The following is a 16,558-nucleotide window of genomic DNA, read 5'->3' on the forward strand; positions in this document are numbered from 1 at the left end:
TTACAGACTCCGCTAACCCAGAAATAGAGCTTCAGGTTAAGAACTTTGCTTCAGGATGAGAACAGAAATCATGTTCTGGCGGCGCGGCAGCAGAGGGAGGCCCCATTAGCTAAAGTGGTGCTTCAGGTTAAGAACAGTTTCAGGTTAAGTACGGACCTCCGGAACGAATTAAGTACTTAACCCGAGGTACCACTGTAATTTGGGGAAGATTGTAAAAAAAATATTGTTGTGTTAAGGAGAAACATTGTCCTCACTCTGAATTGGCATGCAAATTTTCATATACCCAAAATGGATTGGTTGTGTGGCGCTGTGTCAACAACATGCTCATTCCTGTTTTGGGCCATTTTCACAGGAAGATCATGAAGATTTTATTTATTTATTTTTTAAAAACCCAGTGCCAAAACAGCTGTTGATTGGATAATGCACAGTCCTCAAATAGTCAATGTAATATAATACATACTGGTCCCATCACCTCCTGGCAAATAGAAGGGGAAGAAATGGAGGTAGCGAGAGATTTTACTTTCTTGGGCTCAATGATCACTGCAGATGGTGACAGCAGCCACGAAATTAAAAGACGCCTGCTTCTTGGGAGAAGGGCAATGACAGGTCTAGACAGCATCTTGAGAAGTAGAGACATCACCTTGCCAACAAAGGTTCGTATAGTTAAAGCTATGGTTTTCCCAGTAGTGATGTATGGAAGTGAGAGCTGGACCATAAAGAAGGCTGATCGCCGAAGAATTGATGCTTTTGAATTATGGTGCTGGAGGAGACTCTTGAGAGTCCCATGGACTGCAAGAAGATCAAACCTCTCCATACTGAAGGAAATCAACCCTGAGTTCTCACTGGAAGGACAGATTGTGAAGCTGAGGCTCCAGTACTTTGGCCACCTCATGAGAAGAGAAGACTCCCTGGAGAAGACCCTGATGTTGGGAAAGATGAAGGGCACAAGGAGAAGGGGACGGCAGAGGACGAGATGGTTGGATAGTGTTTTCGAGGTTACCAGCATGAGTTTGACCAAACTGCGAGAGGCAGTGGAGGACAGAGGTGCCTGGCGTTCTCTGGTCCATGGGGTCACGAAGCGTTGGACACGACTAAACGACTAAACAACAACAACAACAATACATACATACATAATAAAAAAAAGGAACTCTTCATATGAGGATTGCCCACCCCTCTGCCCTGTGGGGGTGAGTATTAAGAATCACACACCCCACCAGAAAACTGAAGTGGTACAGTCCACGCTACCACCTTATGCTGATTCATGAGTTCCTTAGAAACGTTTATCTCACGGCATGTATTCTAACGCAAGGCCTCATTGCATTCTCTGGCCTTTATATATCTGTGTTTCCATGTTTATTGCTGCAGTGCATCTCAGATTCTGCTTTCTAAAATAAGGCAATCCATAACCATAATGGCTCTGTGGCATCAGAATTACTGCGCCAGATGATACAAGCTGCAGATAATGGGACACTTAAAAAAAATAAACAATACAGCTCCTTGCATAAGAAATCCAGTACCAGCCATTATAAATTTAACTATAAGCTGTGCACAGGAAGCAATTTTAAGCTTCATAAGAATCAGAAATAAACTTGGGCACAGGAATGGATTTCAAAAGGCATTACTAAAACCACATCCAGCATAGCTATCAGCCTGAGTGTCCCTTTGGTTAAAAGCTGAAGCCCTGAGCCCAATCTTGTGAGCAGCGGCAGTCAAGCACTAGTTCCTGGCATCACACCACTAAAAGGTACTTGTGAAACTGGAACTTGTATTCTTGGGTTCTTACCAGTCATATATGCAGAAAAAGTGCAAGGTCCTCTCTGGGACTGCAGAATGCCAGGGAAAGTCACATTTTTTTAGATGCCCTCATATATAACCAACAAACGTACATTTCCCTGTATATGCAAATCTAACAGATCCTCCTCTTCTGCCTGGAGTGCTAGCTTTCACATGCAGGGAACTATTTTATGTTTTGTTTTAAGAAGGAGCATTCAAACTCGGAGAGGTTGCAATCGAGAGATAGTCAAAGGCGCATTACTATCCTATCTGTATTTATTTGAAAGCTAAACCCCATTAGCTTCATTAGCCTGGCCTTTGGTTTGGACTTGGTCTGACCCTTATGTTTCCCTCCACTTATGGTCTTGATTTATCAGCTATTTTAAAAGGAGGCTGCATTTTAAATTGCATTTTAACCTGTATTTTAAATTGCCCCCCCTTCTCTTTGCCCCCTATTACTGTATGTTTTTACGGTGATTTTATTGGTGTTAGCCACCCTGAGCCCGGTTCTGACTTGGGAGGGCGGGGTATAAATAAAATTTGTTGTTGTTGTTGTTGTTGTTGTTGTTGTTGTTGTTGTTGTTGTTGTTGTTACCCTCCAGGCTTCTCTATCTGTCCCTTGGGCTAGGCCAGACCTCTCACTGGGACTGCTTAATACCCTAAGAGTTTTCATCTAGCTGGAATGTATCCTTGACCTCTGTTAATGCCTCCAGCTTGCCTGTATGGAGGACAGAGAGGGCTGTGTAAATGTGTTAGTTGCCCTGCCCAGTTTTGCCTCTGGCCCTGCCCACCTCCTGGAGGGTTTCCTCGGAAAGTTGTCCAGAATGGAATATGTCCTTTAGCCTGGAGAAGGTTCTCTCCCCACACCGGGTTAGTATGGCCGTCAGAGAGGCAGAGTGGTGGGGTGGTAGTAGAATTGCTTGCTTGCTGATGTCTCTTTCCCCTGTTATTGTACGTAACCTGGGAAATATGATGTGAGTTGGCAGCACTTGGGCATCTCCCTGTAATATGCAATTTGGAATTTAGGCATGATTAGGAATTATGAATAGTGATTAGGACGCGGGTGGCGCTGTGGGTTAAACCACAGAGACTAGGACTTGCTGATCAGAAGGTCGGTGGTTTGAATCCCTGTGACGGGGTGAGCTCCCATTGCTCGGTCCCTGCTCCTGCCAACCTAGCAGTTCGAAAGCACATCAAAGTGCAAATAGATAAATAGGGAAGATAAACAGCGTTTCTGTGTGCTGCTCTGGTTCGCCAGAAGCGGCTTAGTCATGCTGGCCACATGACCCGGAAGCTGTACGCCCGCTCCCTCGGCCAATAAAGCAAGATGAGTGCCACAACCCCAGAGTCAGCCACGACTGGACCTAAGGGTCAGGGGTCCCTTTACCTTTACCTAGGAATTGCAACTTTTGCAGATTTCATTCAGAGCAATGGGACCTGTCCGTGGGATTCAGTGTTTGCTGAACTCCCACCTGATCCAGCAAAACTCCAGCACGGCTACTTCTTTCTCAAGATTATTTTTCCTACGGTCTACAGATGGCAATAAATCCACACACCCTCTGCTTCTCCTGCATTCCGCTGGCAAACTATCTGCAATGGTGATTCCAAATATTGACAGCTTTATCCAGCTGACATGTTAATTCGGGCAGGATGTTTTCTTTTGCATTAAGCAGCCTTGAGGCAAACAGAATTATTTTCCAATTGGAGGTTTTTATTTTATTTATTTTTTTATTTTAAAAAAACAACACCTGTTTGCTTGTGGAATTTAGTACCTCTGACATTACCTTGTCTGCTGGGAAAAACCAAGCAGAATTTACTTTTGTTTTCCACAATTAATAAAGCAGTGTCACTTAAAAAAACAACAACTGCATGGCACACTGCAACAGAGAATACGTGGTTTCTTTGAGGAAAAAGTGTTTGTCCATTCCAAAGACCCCTAGTTTAGACACATGCAGAAGACTGAGATAGTGGAACGGACTGTTCCATTGCTGGTGATATATGTATGTATTTTACCCACCGTTCCCCATTCTTACAGTATAATAAAGCAGTGAAAAACAAGCAAAACAGTTCATACACAATTATAAAAAACCAGTAACGCAATTCCTAACAAAAGCAGCCCAATGCAGATTAAACAGGACAGAAGAGGTGGGTCCCACTCCTAACTATCGAACGCTGGTATGCCTTTAGCATAGGAAGGAAGCTATATAATGAAGGTGCTAGATGCAACTTTGTGGGGAGGGCGTTCCACATTTTAGGGGCTGCCACAGAGAACTCCCTCTCCCAGGCCACAATTCCCCCACTTCTGATGGTGGCAGAGATATCAAGAGGGTGCTGATCCCAAGGGATGGAGGTGGTCTTTCAGATACTTGGGCTCTGAGTCCTGCTGCCATGCTGAAACTAGAATTCCTAATTCCAAACCAGGTTCACATTGGTGTTTAACATGAGCACATTGAATTGGCATGGCAGCACGGCATGTATATAGATTATACACGGATGTGTATAATTGTCCTTTAGACACTACTCCATTTGGGCATTCTTCTTACTGGTGAAGACAGTCATGAAATGGAAAGTGATGTTATGTGTGCTGGCAAGCTGCACATCTCCAGCATATGACCTCCCCTCAGAGCTCTCCTTGGTTCTGCAACTCCTGACCCGACTTGCTCTGTGCACCAGGACAGGACAGAGCGTCGCTTCTTTCATACGCTTCGGAGACCAGAGGCCAAACTCATTTATTCCCATCTGTCCTGGGACCTGTAAATCCTACTGGCAACACTGGCTTCTATTATCCCCAGGGTCTTAGTGCCCCTTTTATTGTGTCTGTCCCTCCCTTCTGCTGTCAGCTAAACCTGTAGGCTTATCTTCCCACAGGAAAAGCTAACAAGAGCTGAGGACCCCTGGAATTTGTAGTTTGGGGGGTAAGAACTTGCTGAATTTATCTGAAGGAATTGGAATACAAGAGGGGGTGGGGTGGGGAAGTCCTGGAAAGATGTTAATGAAAATAAGGTTTAAAAGTTAATGCTGTATTTTTTTCTTTTTCTCCTTTCTGTTATATTTGGAAATTTTCAATAAATATTATTTTTTTAAAAAAAGGAGTTTGTAGTTTGGGAATGCCACACTCTCTTCTTTCGATATTGGAAACTGCAGCTCTTAGAGCAGGGGTAGACAACATAGTGCGCTCCCGAAGTTGTTGGTCTCCAGCAGTGTTTCCCAAACTTGGGTCTCTTTGAACTGTTTTGAACTACAGTTCCCACCATCCCTGACCACTGGTCCAGCTAGCTAGGGATAATGGGAGCTGTAGTCCAAAAACAGCTGGAGACCCATGCTTGTGAAACACTGGTGTACAGCTAATCTCCACTCTGGACCTCCAACCAAGCTAGCTAAGGCTGATGGACGTCTTGAGGCCAATATGTTGGTCATCTCTGCCTTAGAGTTACAAAGAAAGTTGCCTTGTATCAAGACAGACCATTGGTCCATCTAGGCTCAGTACTGTCTACACTAACTGGAAGTAGCTCCCCAGGGTTTCAGATGTGGCAGATTCCCAGCCCTCCCTGGAGATACCATGGGTTGAATCAAGGACTTCCTAGGTGTGAAGTGGCCTTTCCCCAGGATCTCTTATATCAACCACTATTATTTCTTCTTCTGAAAATCTGTGAACTCTTCAGTTTTCAAACACTATTGGAAACAAGTGATGTCAAAACTCTTTCTCAGGTCAAAGCTGATCGAAAACAAGATATATAAATTCTGGAGTATTTTATTGTGATAATTATACTGTTGCAAGAGGGACATTTAAACACTGATGCCCGTAGTCATAAGCAAAGCTAGCATGAGAAAATATTGTGTTTCCAAAAAGGTGGAAAAGCAATGAACCTGAGGTGGCCTTACCCTTTCTCGGTCCAATCTCTTCTTAACCTTTATAAGTCCCAAGCTAGGATCAATTGAAAACTCATTGTTCCGATCTCCATTGATTATGGAAAAATGGATCTGCCCATTGGGAGGACTGTCAAGGTCTTCAGCTATCAGCTTTTGGGAGGAGGGGGGGTGGGGAGGAAGAAACGAAAGTGAGAAATACGGATTCATGCATAAACAAATTCCATGGCACAATGATTCACTAGATACACATGCTTACACACTTTATTAAATAACACCGTTCCAATGCATAAAATGGCTTGTATTTCCTCGGCACGAGACTTCAGTGCTACCACAAAAGGGATGAAATCTATGCATGTTCTGTGCAAATCTTAGGGAGCATAACGCTCCTGCTCCTTGCTATTAATGCTCAACAAGAACATTTTTGTTAGGTGCTTGACAGTTCCGGGGCATGGAACCAGAGCAGTCAGGTCACAAAGCTCTGCAGGCTTAGACTGAAGCACAGAGGGAAATGATGTGTCAGATCTTGCGGGAGGCCCAGACAGGCCTGGGAATGAGCTGTGCAGAGAGACTGGAAAATTTGTATGAAAGGTGCTCCTTCCCCTATGAGTTGCCAACACGTTATTCTTTTGTAAAGATCTGATTCCTTCTATTTTAATAGTGCATTTTCACACCCATTCAAAAGCAAGCCCCACTGAATTAAATGAGGCTTACTCCCAGGCAAACGGGCATAAGAAATCAGAAACCTGTGCTGTTTCATTCATTCATATATATATATATATATATATATATATATATATATATATGCTTTCGTAGATTTTCACGGGTACAGGAATGCAGGTTTTGGTGTCCTCGGGTGTCTTCCCGTGTAAAAGTTGGGGTGTCTAGGCGACGTTTCGACGAGGTCTCACTCGTCATCTTCAGAGATGACCTCGTCGAAACGTCGCCTAGACACCCCAACTTTTACACGGGAAGACACCCGAGGACACCAAAACCTGCATATATATATATATATATATATATATATAGTGTGTGTGTGCGCGCGCGCATGCGTGCACATCTATATCTATCTTTTGCCATCATTGATTTTAGCTGCAGAATTCATTTTTCTTAATGTTAGTGCTCACAACTCTGATGTTCCAACAGAAGGCAGGATGCAAATGTCTGGAACGAATTCTGAAAAACTAAAGGCTGGTCCTTTAGAAAGCACTGAAAGCGGGGTTTGTATTTTGCATCAGTGGGCTAGAGGGTGGTGACCGGATATGACTAGAGGCTGGAAAGAGGCTGGAAACCCAATTTAAAATATATCGGCAGAAGACCAGTAAATACATTTTGGTTTACTCCATTTTTGCAGTAATAATGGAGCCCTGTCTCCAGTTATGGAGAGAACGACATAGGCAAACCAGGTCTTTACACAGACCGTGACAGGCACGACTCCGAAGCATTTATAACCCGAACAGAAAAAGTAATGTACTGAGTGGGTGGAGTTATGTCTCACGGGTGGTGGTAATGCAACAGTTTCAGCCATCTCCTTCATGACTTGCCCAAAAAGGGCTCCAGGGTATATATTAGGGACCCCTCAAGATCTTGTCTTAGTGACTCCTGACAGTGCTCTATGAGAAACAGAATCCCTGCCAGCGGTTCTGATGCACTTCTGAAGTTATTGAAATTACCCATCAATAAAATACACAAACAAACACTTCATGGAAACCTAGGCAAGTGTTAAGTTGAAGGCGAACATAGCAGACGACACAGCGATTTCTCCAGAGCAGCTCTTTATTTCTCTCTGCTGGCCCAGGGTGAGAACTTCAGTACATAACAGCAAGGATTTGGTCACACTGGCTCGAAGCTGGCGTATCAATATGGTAAACGTTTTGCAACTCACCGTTATCAATGAATCGCCTACCGAGGCATCCTCACTGATGACGGAACTGTAGACTTCTTGGCTAAATCTCGGAGCGTTATCATTAACGTCTGTCACATTTATATTCACTGTTGCCACGGCGCTTAGCGCCGGGCTGCCCCCATCTTTGGCTTCGATGACTAGGAAGAAGTCCTTGCACGTTTCATAGTCCAGAGGTTCAATTACAGATATGGACCCTTGGAGACGGAAGAGAGAATTTCAGTAAAGCACAACACTAAGGACACACAAGCAAATTTTGAATACTGATGTTAGCGACCGCAGTGACTGCTGAAGAGGCCAGGCTACACGAGGACCAGTTCTGATATACCTTTCCTTGTTTTGTAAGAAGCCTGTAAAAATTGCAGAAATCTAGGCAAGATGTTAAATTGTTTTTATATGCAACAACTGCGGCAAGAGTATTGTTAGCCCAGAAATGGAAACAAGAAGAAATTCCGATGAAAGAAGAATGGCAGATGAAATTAATGGACTATGCAGAATTGGACAAAATGACACGAAGGATTCGAAACCTGTGGGACCAGAGATTTACAGAAGAGTGGAAGAAGTATATGAATTATTTGAAGAGCAACTGTAATCAACAAATTACGCTAGTAGGACTACAAGAAGTTTTGTAAGGTGAAATATGTTACAAAGTAGAAAAAGATAGAGATTGGTTATGAGTTTGAAATGCAATAGGGAAGGTAAGAAATGCATACTAAGAGATTAGATTGGAAAATTTTCAGACAGGATTGATGGAAGTAAAAAATCTGAATAAGATACAAAAGTATGCTTAATTACTGTTGAAAGTGATATTTTAAAAAACTAATAAAAATTATGTATTCATTAATTTATTTTTTGCAGAAATCAGAGATACTATTAACCATGGTTAAGGACATAAGAATAATCCTGTTGGATCAGGCCAAAGACCCATCTATCCAAGCATCCTATTCTCACAGGCCAACCAGAGTAGGCAGCCTGCAAATAGCTTCTAAATCCTCATGTAAGGATGAGCTGGGCACGAGGTTTATGCAGAAATGGTGGAATTCCCTATCTTAAAGAACGGTAATATAAGAACTGGAACCAAAAGAACTGTCACAGAAAGACTTCTGACCTCACCCCTCTTTGAGACCTCCTCAGATTCACAGCACAAAGTAGGCAATTGACTAGCCAGTCTGAATTTATGACTCAACTGTGCGGACAGGCAATGGACTACTGCTGACAAAAGCCCTGATGTATTCATGTGGATGGCATAGGAGCCAACTCCTAGCGGCCATGGGGGCTTTGGCCCCCACAATAAAACATTTGAGGAGGCTGGGCCCCACAATGTTGATAGACATTCCCATTCAAATTATGTGTGCGCACCGAATCATGTGATCGATTATGCGGGGCGGGGCTTACCTGGGCCCCCACAATATTTTATGCAAGTTGGCATTCCATCCCACCTCAGAAAGAAGCCCTCTGCGAGAGGACAGACATGCACCAGCACAAAGGATCCATTTGTCGTTGGTCCATGGATAAGGAGATTTCCTTTTAAAAGCCTCGATCGGGCATTTTACATAATTATAAGACAGCCTGGAATCTTCAGTTTCTGCCACTGAGCTGCTGATAAGGGAGCTGTCACACATTAATGCATAATAAATGCCTTTCCCCCTCCTTCTCTGGTGATTAAACGTCACCCCGGCTATTTTATTGATTTATCTTCTTGCCTTCATTGTAAAATACAGCTTTAACCATTATTTTCCGTACCCATTCCAGGGGTGTTGATATGCTACTACCATTAAGCTCTCCTAAATAATAGACCTTAAGGTGCACTTGAGTAGTATTTTTTAAAAAATAAAACCACACACTTCAGAGTAAGAAATGAGTTTTCATGACCAAGGGAAGAGAGGAACTGTCAGACGCAGGAGTATAGAGAAAGATCAACTCATTATTTTAGGCCAATGGTTCTCAAAAGGAAAAGACAGACCCTATAGACACATGGAAATAATTTGCCTGGAGAAGCAAAAGGTTGCCACTCCTTGGTATATCTTGATCTGATCAAGAAAGGGCACTTGCCCAAACCAATGGGATTCACAGCTACAAGATGTGGTTATGGCCTGCTGTTTGTACTTTCTGGAGACAAGTGAAGACATTTTTCAATTTTTTCAAAGTGCTGGTGCTTATCTTTCAAACAGCTTGCAACCTGGCATGAGGGGGTCATGTGGCCAGCATGACTAAGCCCCTTCTGGTGAACCAGAGCAGTGCACAGAAACGTTGTTTACCTTCCCAACAGAGTGGTACCTATTTATCTACTTTGACGTACTTTCGAACTGCTAGGTTGGCAGGGGCAGGAACCGAGCAACGGGAGCTCACCCCGTCACGGGGATTTGAACCACCAACCTTCTGATCAGCAAGTCCTAGGCTCGGTGGTTTAACCCACAGCGCCATCCGTGTCCCTTGGTGCCTGTCATATACCCTTTTCATTAACCCGGGTTTTTAAACTTATGCTCTGATAATGTTCAGCGCTACCTTTTACAGCTGCAAACAGGTGCTTTATGAATTATTACAAACCACCCTGACAGTTCTGAAGGTCAGTAGTCCTCTCATATGATCATCCATGGAGACCCTCCTATTGGTGCCCACACTATCAGAAGCGAGGAAAGCCTTTTTGGGTTGTAGCACCATGTTTGTGGAATTCTTTTCCCAGGCAAGCTCACCTGGTGCCTCTCATATAAAGGCAAAGGGACCCCTGACCATTAGGTCCAGTTGTGACCAACTCTGGGGTTGCGGCGCTTATCTCGCTTCTGGGTCATGTGGCCAGCATGACTAAGCCCCTTCTGGTGAACCAGAGCAGTGCACAGAAACGTTGTTTACCTTCCCAACAGAGTGGTACCTATTTATCTACTTTGACGTACTTTCGAACTGCTAGGTTGGCAGGGGCAGGAACCGAGCAACGGGAGCTCACCCCGTCACGGGGATTTGAACCACCAACCTTCTGATCAGCAAGTCCTAGGCTCGGTGGTTTAACCCACAGCGCCATCCGTGTCCCTTGGTGCCTGTCATATACCCTTTTCATTAACCCGGGTTTTTAAACTTATGCTCTGATAATGTTCAGCGCTACCTTTTACAGCTGCAAACAGGTGCTTTATGAATTATTACAAACCACCCTGACAGTTCTGAAGGTCAGGACAGAAGTGTTTTAAATAAAACCAATAATAAATAATTCACTGCACCAAACTAGGTTTTCTGGAACACCCCCCTCCCCTGTATGTGGGTGAAGGGCTATTTCTCCCTTTTTCTTGCTTTGGTAACTATAATAGGGTGGCTGAATATTGACAAATTGAGTACACGGTTCTGTGGGACCCAGAAGAAGACGGGGAGGAGAAATTGGTTTGCTTCACGTTTTAATGTGAACCAAATCTACATTTCCTGCAAACAAAAAATGCAGCTTTCCCTCAGAATCCACACTTCTTTGTATTTTGTGATACAGTTCTACAGCCAAATGTTGTGTACGAATTTGTGTACATTAGAATTGTGCACAAAAATGCACGTTAGTGAAAATAACATACGAAGATGCACTATTGGGGAAAACTACTGTTATTCTTCCTATTGTAGACCTTCCTTTTGCAACAAGCCTTTCAAGTGGAGGTGGTTATCTCAGTCTGTATCTGCATCGACCTTAATTTATTTATGTTTTTATTGTTATAGTGAAATAATAGATCAAGTATATATTACACAAACATGTGTATATTAGGTAAGAGGTGTGCATTACACAAAACTACAAAGAAAAATGTCTGTGTTAGTGGAGATGTGACAAATTTTCATGTGAATTTTAAAAACGATTTCAAACAGATGTTGAAACGAGGTGAGCCGAACTTAATGAGAGAAACCAAAATCGACAGATTCACCTGCCATGAGCCTGAAGGTATGAACCTGGTCAATTACACCATCCCAAAGTGAGGGGAAATGTAGGCCAGCAAAATTGGCTGAAGGATGAAATGACAAAACCTGAAAGGATTTCTCAATGCATTTTCAGTTTTTCCTAAGCACTGCTATCTGCTGATTTCAGTAAGGATTAACTGGCAAGTCCATTTTACTCTTTGCTGTTTGACCTGACAGAGGTATGATTAAGTCACTGACAGCTCACTGATGTCCCTGGATTCTTTAAAAAAAAAAAAAAAAAAAAAAGGAAAAGGAAATTGAGATTTTCACCTTGAAGGCCTCTATGCCAGGTGGATTGAACGAAGAATGAAACTTGTGTCCTATATTATAGTTTATACTGCATTTGTATGCTAAATGTATAGCATTGAATTGTCAGTTATTTTAATCATTAGCCATCGTGATTATTTGAATTATGGTGCTATTAATTTCTTTTCCTCGGTCTAGTCGAAAGTATGTCAGAAATGGCTTAATCTTCAACCAGGTGTTTTATAGCTGTGGGAAGATTTTCCATTGTGTTCACAATTAACTACACTGTTGTGTTAACTTCTGACTGATGGCGGTAGGCACATGTTGTTATGCTACCCTATGGCTTCTTAATGATTTTTTGAAAATAATTATCCTCCTCTCTAGGATGTTTATACTGAAACTAGAAACTAGAGGGGTAAGCATTATCTGGCCTTGTGCAAGACTGGTTCTGTATGTCGGTATACCTACTTTTTATAATTCCAAGTATTTATCTTGTTTCGGTGCATGATTTAAACACCTTGACTTTGGACAATTATACTGAAGCCTATGGACAATTGATGAGATTGCATAATGTATTGAGAGAGTTAAAATCTGGTCTCCTAGATCCTAGTGCAACACTTTAACCACTACCCCACAATGGCTCTCCATGACAGTATTACCACAGAAAAGGATTTAGATGCACATTTTATCTCCATGTACCTATTTCTGAACACATTCCAGCCTGTTATGCTTTTAAAAATGTACTTTGTTATGTTTTTTGAGCCAAGAACTGTTATCAGACGATCCAGAAGTATGAAATCCGGCGGATAATTGATGTTCCAACTGGCAGATTAGTTCAGGAGATGCAAATTAAGGTTGGTTCACTTAAAAATGCAGAACAAACTTATCCTTGATCTCTAGCATGTAGTACGTGCCAAAAAGTTTGCATTTTGAATGTTGATACACCATGAACCATCACTGGTCAATGCCAGTTCTACCCATATGTCATATGGTAACAGTAATATTACTAGGGTACTTTATAGGATTGCTGCAAAGAGTACAAAAGCATGTGAATATGATCAAAGTAACACACACAACACAACCAGTCTTCTGCTGTTCCTGTTATGTCTCCTTTTCCTTTCCTGAAACGTCAGGATAGAAATTTAAACAGTAAAACTTAAATACTTTTCTTTAACACTTCCCCTCCCTTACATACCTGTCTTTGAATTGATCCTGAATTTCCCCTTTTCATTCCCAGACCTGATGATGTAGGTGATTTCTGCATTTGTACCAATGTCTTTACTTGTGGCAAAAACGGAGAGAACTTCAGCACTGGGCGAGGTGTCCTCAGGTACCGAAACCAGGTAGTCTCTCCTCTCAAAGACAGGAGGGTTGTCGTTAATGTCCAGAACCGTAATGGTCACCGTGGCGAACGAGGACAGGGTCTGCACAATGCTCTGGTCTGTGGCTTTGACAGTGACATTATACGATGGCTGGAGTTCTCTGTCCAATGGATGTTCCAAGATGATGATTCCTGAGGATTTGTCCACAGAGAAAAAGCCGCCTGAAGAATCTGCTAGGGAATAGACAATCTTTCTGTTCACACCTAAAAAGAAAAGAAGAAGAAGAAACAGAAGGTGCTGTTAAATAAGGAGACCAATGTTGTAGCATCTGGCCTGTGAGAAATAAGAGTCGAGAAGGGAGGTAATCATTTCAGCATTTCATAAGACGAGATCCAATTGTGCTTGTATTTCAAAAAAGGACACAGAGACACAGAAACATGAACAGAGCCCATGTTGAACAGAGCAAGATGGTGGTGGGTGAGGACAAGGTGGCAAACTGGAATTCCCAGAGGCCAAGTGTGATGTTAACATATGAGAGTGCTGGAGGGGAAATAGTTAAACAGGTTACCCAATCAGGACTCAGGGGGTGGAGTCAGAGGGACTATAAAACCACCTCTGGGAGAGGCAAAGGGAGGAGTTCGTTGGGAGTTGGGTGGTTGGTTGGAGTGGGAGTGAATTGGGATAGAGTTTGTGGATAGGTTGAGTTAGTGTAGCGATATAAGCTGAGTCAGGAACAGTTAGGAGCTAGAAAGACGAGTAAATATCTGAGAGGTGGTTTAGTGAGTGAGAGCAGGTAGCGGAAGTTATAGGACTGGATAGGCACCCCATGATTGTTATTGACCGATACCGTTATGAAGCCACACGCTCGTTAAACTGCAATAAATAAACAGAAGTTTATGTTCCAATTGAACCCTGACTGGACTCTGTATTGTACCAGGTAGGGCCTGGGTGGTGACAGCGGGAAATAGTGGTGGCACAGGGATCAATAGACAGTGAAACGTCCGGGGACCCTGTGTGATCGCCACACCAAGTTCCTGCACCACTGAGCCAGCTGAAGGAGCCTCAGGCTGCACGGTGGTATGCAGAGGTACCACCTGAGCAGCCTTACAAGTTCTGTCAGTTGACTTGGCACCCAGTCAGGTGACCCTAGGATCTAATACAATGCCACCTTTAGGCCATGGTCTGTCCCTCAGCTGAAGCAAATTGTTTCCTAGTGTGATAATGTGCCAGACAAGAGGACATGATTGCTGATCTCCTCACCCTGCCTCTGCAATGTAACCTTTTGCATCAAGCTTGAAGTGCCACTCCTTAGTTCCAAAACAAGACATTCTCCTTTTTTCCTGCTTTAGACTAAGCAGACTGCCAAGCCAGGGGGCTGACAGCTTGTTCTTTCCTCTGATCCCTGTACCGCTTGGGATGCCCATTCCCAGTGAACTGTGACACAGAGCTGTCTTTGGTTATCCCACCAGAATGTATGAGGCCAAAAAGTGTGTCTGGAGAGGAGGGGTTATGCGTACAAGAATCCTGCCCCAAGAATCCTGTGCAGACTGGGCAGGTACGCTGCCCAGGTTGTGCTGGAAGATCTAAAGGGAACACCTGTGCGTGTTTGACTAAATGTACTGAGAAGCCTCTTTATGATCAGGAACCCTGCTGATGTGAAGGTTGGCGGTGGCAATGTGTACAGGGGCACTGGGGTGGGGGTGGGACATGTGTCGCCAGCCTCCTACACATTTTTCTTCCCTCCTGTGCTCAGACAGAACACCTGGAAAGGGCTGGTGCAATATGTCAATCAGAGCTCTGTGTTGACATCAGGCACTGGAACAGAGTTAACTGCACTTCTTCTAAGTTGCAGTGATCAGGTCTGGCACCACCATTAAGCAAGATGAGATGGTATGCCTTGGGCAACAGATTTTTGAGCACTGTGGAAGATAGTAAAATTGTCAGTTATTTTGCATATTGTTTTCATTCCCATAGGGGATGGGTGGTATTTGGATTTTCTGCCTCAGGTATCGGACTGCCTGACAATGACTATTAAGTCAACGTTCTAATTACCAAACTCGGCAGGAGGAAGAAAGACGTAGAGAATAAACAAAAACCACTGCCCAGGATGTAAGAGGCAAGGGACAAGGTGTGACCAACAAAGCCACTGAGAGAAAGTGGGAAAAGAAAAATGGGAGAAATACAGTGGTGCCCCGCAAGACGAATGCCTCGCAAGACGAAAAACCCGCAAGACGAAAGGGTTTTCCGTTTTTTGAGGCACTTCGCAAGACAAATTTCCCTATGGGCTTGCTTCGCAAGAAGAAAGCCCATAGGGAAATCTCCGGGGACCTCTTTTAAATGCTGGCGGTGGGGAGCAAAGCCTTCCCCCCCCCTCCGGCCTTCAGAAGAGGTCCAGGAAGGCCGGCGGGGGCCGAAATGCTTTGCTCCCCACCGCCAGCATTTTAAAAGCAGTCCGGGATAGCAGGGAAGCGCTTCCCGCTATCCTGGATGGCTTTTGAAGGCTGGCGGGGGGAGCAAAGACTTTTGCTCCCCCGCCGGCCTTCAGAAGAGGTCCAGGACCTCTTCTGAAGGCGGGCGGGGGGTGAAAGTCTTTGCTCCCCCCTGCCTGCCTTCCCGGGAGAGCGGAGAAAAGCAGCGTGTTTCTCCGCTGTCCTGGACGGCTTTTGAAGGCAGGCGGGGGGGAGCAAAGACTTTTGCCCCCTGCCCGCCTTCAGAAGAGGTCCTGGACCTCTTCTGAAGGCTGGTGGGGGGCAAAAGTCTTTGCTCCCCCCTGCCTGCCTTCCCGGGAGAGCGGAGAAACGCAGCGTGTTTCTCCTCTGTCCCGGACTGCTTTTGAAGGGGGGGAGCAAAGACTTTCCGCTCTCCCGGGAAGGCAGGAACGGGGGAGCAAAGACCTTTGCCCCCCGCCCGCCTTCAGAAGAGGTCCTGGACAAAGGTCTTTGTCCCCCCTGCCTGCCTTCCCGGGGGCTTTTAAGAGCGGACGGCTTTTGAAGGCAGGCGGAGGGGAGCAAAGACTTTCGCCCCCCGCCAGCCTTCAGAAGAGGTCCAGGACCTCTTCTGAAGGTTGGCGGGGGGCAAAAGTCTTTGTCCCCCCTGCCTGCCTTCCCGGGGGCTTTTAAATTGCCCCGGGACAGCGGAGAAGTCCTCCGCTGTCCTGGGGCGATTTTTAAATGCTGGCGGGCGGCAGCGAAGCCTTCGCTGCCACCCGCCAGCATTTTAAAATGCTGTCCCAGGGTTTTTTAAAATGCTGGGGGTGGGAAGAAAAGCCCTTGTCCCCCCCCCCTCAGCCTTCAGAAGAGGTCGGGGGACAGACTGTCCCGGACCTGGTCTGAAGGCGGTTTCCATAGGAATGCATTAATTGATTTTTAATGCATTCCTATGGGAAACCGTGCTTCGCAAGACGAAAAACTCACAAGACGAAAAAACTTGCGGAACGAATTAATTTCGTCTTGCGAGGCACTACTGTAAAGCACAACGCATCACACACACACATCTATTAAAAGAAACCCGTTTTGCAGTCTGATATCTC

At 44.5% G+C, this 16,558-nt stretch overlaps 1 protein-coding gene across 1 annotated transcript in view; it reads right to left on the minus strand.

The window, feature by feature from the left end:
- Positions 1-16,558, minus strand: part of FAT3 (FAT atypical cadherin 3) — a 478,212-nt gene that overhangs the window by 49,950 nt on the left and 411,704 nt on the right. Inside the window, exons 15-17 of the mRNA XM_083737613.1 lie at positions 12,903-13,292; positions 7,526-7,740; positions 5,656-5,793 (exon numbers count right to left, since the gene is read on the minus strand). Of these exons, the coding sequence (XP_083593739.1) occupies positions 5,656-5,793; positions 7,526-7,740; positions 12,903-13,292 (743 nt within the window). The remainder of the gene's footprint in view (positions 1-5,655; positions 5,794-7,525; positions 7,741-12,902; positions 13,293-16,558) is intronic.

The sequence above is a fragment of the Podarcis gaigeae genome, assembly GCF_964106915.1.
Source record: "Podarcis gaigeae genome assembly, chromosome: 4".
In the NCBI taxonomy this organism is placed as follows: domain Eukaryota; kingdom Metazoa; phylum Chordata; class Lepidosauria; order Squamata; family Lacertidae; genus Podarcis; species Podarcis gaigeae.